This window comes from Hipposideros armiger, unplaced genomic scaffold (genome assembly GCF_001890085.2).
Source record: "Hipposideros armiger isolate ML-2016 unplaced genomic scaffold, ASM189008v1 scaffold_1753, whole genome shotgun sequence".
Taxonomy (NCBI): Eukaryota; Metazoa; Chordata; class Mammalia; order Chiroptera; family Hipposideridae; genus Hipposideros; species Hipposideros armiger.
The window spans coordinates 68,302-71,246 of NW_017733103.1; the positions used below are offsets into that span (position 1 = coordinate 68,302).

The window sequence follows — 2,945 nt, forward strand, 5'->3', positions numbered from 1 at the left end:
TTTAAGGCTTTTTCGATTTGTCCTTCAGAAGATTAAAACATGGCAACAGAAGCTTTCCAGGCCCAAAGAAGATTCAATGAAATGACTTTAGCCAGGCCTTGCATTACACAGAGTTGATCAATATGTGTATGAAATGTATCAATGTAAGTAAGATGCCCTCCTCCTACCGAAGCAAGGTGATTCTAACTCTAGGGAAGAAATTCTCAAAGATATTAGATCAGAGAAGCAAGATTATGGACTGTGGATAAATGATGACTTAAGTTCTTAAATAAGAGATTATAGTCGTACAGTGGTTAAGAAAAACACAAAGATCCTAACAGATAAGTGAAAGAAAAGCAGGAAGACTAATTCCACAAAAGAAATACTCTTATTAGATAGAAAATATTTTCGCTTTTTATAAAAAGGAATACATTGAAAAGGCTGCATAATTTACCCACTTAAACTAAAACAACAACAAAATGATGGTACTCAGTGCCGAAGTAAAGGGTGGAGCTTGTGCCCTCACATGTGGCAGGCCACATTCAAAAGTAGCACTCATCTTTTAGAAAACAATGCTGTAAACACCTATCAAAGAGTGATAAAAATTTGCTCTCCTTTTGACACCACTGTGTAGCAAGATAGTTAAGATCCTGGGGTTTGAGGTCAGAGTAGGAGCAGTCCTAGATGAGTGCATTACTAAATGCATAGTTTGGGTAAACCAGTCACTGATGCAAATGAGATAAAAATAGCAACTATACCACATAGGGTTGCTTGGAAGAATGAATTTAATAACACNTTTTTTTTTTTGGTTTTATCATTGAAGTCCCAGGCTCACAATAGAATTCCCTAAGTCAAAAAAATTGGAATAAATTTGTACTTTCATATTAACTTCAGCATTTTTTTCAAATATAAAAACTTCATAGGATGCAGAAAAAGATATTTGAATTTTATCAACCTGTGTTTGTTGACTCTCTCTTGTTCTCAGATCATTGGTATCTACTATACCATTTCTTACATCTATGTATGCATGCACACTCATTCATACCACAGGTTTTTGAATCAACAAACATTAATTTACACCTAGAGAATACAAATAACAGTTTAAAATGCCCCAAGGAAACCCTATGATTCCCTAAAATGCATTTCAGAGTAGCTTTTCTTGGAGGATTTTGATTGTAAATAACAACTCAATACAGTGGCACAGGGATTTAGACTCTAATCTAGAAAGAAAATATCTGGAGTATTTCACTTTTTACAAGGTTGCTCACTATTGTGTAGGATTCTTTCTAATCTGTGAATAGCGTTCTCTGGTCTTATGTTCTAGCCTGCACTTTATAGCTATAACCCAGATATATATTTAGGATTTGCATTTGTAAATAATTAAGAGTTTCCATTTGGACACTGATCCCCAGAATGTGCATATTTTTTTCACATCACTAGTATCAAATTAAGAATATGACTTCTAATATCTGAAATAATTAAAGCTTAAAAATATTAAGTAAACCACTTAAAATAACATGTGGTTATGTTCTTTAATGCCACATGTATCCACAACAATTATGAAAACAGAAGATCCCCAGTTGTGTTATGATCATTCCATGGTCCTGGGGAATAGAAAAGGTGATTTCACCTTGACAGAAGTAGCATTCTACTTTCATGTATGATGTGATTTTAATCTTACTGGAACAACAAACACATCGACATGTTAAATGTAAAACAAATGCTCCAACCTTCCAACTTTTTTGTGTAAATCAGGACCACAGAAAATCCTTGGAAAATAAATTGAATGCTTGACATAGGGGTAAGGAGCTATATGTATATTTTATTTGAAATTATCTATTGTGAAATCACTTGTTAAGATCCCCCTTTGGGAATCAGTTTCATTCTCCTCTTCTGGTAAAGCATAACTGGCGTACTAGCTGTTAAAATGTACACAAATGGAAAAAAAGAAAGGAATGCTGACGATAATACATATAAGTGGGATATCACATACGAGTGAAAGCGGGCAGGAAACACTAACCATATTAGGCTTGGATGGGCAACGGCGCACAGGGAAGAAGCCCTTCCACAGCCACACTCGCAGCAACTGAAAAGCAAACAAGAGAGCCCAAGATAAGGCAGAGATCCCACTCCCTCAATATAGCATTAAGACACTATGAATGTAGACAGGTGACTGCTTTGCTTTTCAAAAGCAAAATCCTTAAATGCATACAATTAATTTTTCCCACAATGCCTTTCACGTTAAGAAGCATTTTATGGAATATTGAGCTGTATTACTTATTTTTATGTTACTTAAAATGCTTATTCAGTAGGAAATATAAATGAGCCAATGCATTTGATTATGCAATTAATATAGACATACAAAAATATGTAAGGCCGTTTAAATATATCTCTCCTCTGAAATTCCAGTGAACTTTATATTCAGAAGACATTTTAAAATAGCCCTTCAAATACATGTTTTGCATAGAGCCTACAAATTTCAGAGGGAGAATAATGTCTCGTTCATTTGACCCCTGATTTCTTATGCCAATGAAAATGTCACGCTTACGTGACTTCCCCAATCACTTATGGAAGACTACCAACTTAAATTTACATTTTCAGATTTTAAAAATGCATCTCCAAATATATATTTGCAGAGCTATTGCTATGTGTAAAAATAAAAAAAATTTAAAAACCACAAGAAAAAACAACTATATGCATGCACTTTCTGCATATTGCAACACTCAAGATTATTTAAAATTTTCCACATGTTCATAGTAAAAAATCCAGAAAATACTGAGTAAATTGTCTAGTAAAATGCCCTTTATTGTTGAAAACCACATAAATTGATGGCAGAATATAACACAAAAGCTGTTCCAGTGTTTCAATGCATTCACTTTTCAGTATATTTTATGAATAACATTCATAGTTATTTGGAGAAAGCTGTGGATTGAGCTCAGTAATGGTACCATATACCAATAGGCTTA

At 33.8% G+C, this 2,945-nt stretch overlaps 1 protein-coding gene across 1 annotated transcript in view; it reads right to left on the bottom strand.

The window, feature by feature from the left end:
- EPHA5 (EPH receptor A5) overlaps positions 1–2,945 on the bottom strand; it is a gene marked incomplete at its 5' end in the record, with an annotated part of 78,518 nt that overhangs the window by 58,716 nt on the left and 16,857 nt on the right. Inside the window, one exon of the mRNA XM_019634582.1 lies at positions 2,000–2,065. Coding sequence (XP_019490127.1) covers positions 2,000–2,065 — 66 coding nt within the window. The remainder of the gene's footprint in view (positions 1–1,999; positions 2,066–2,945) is intronic.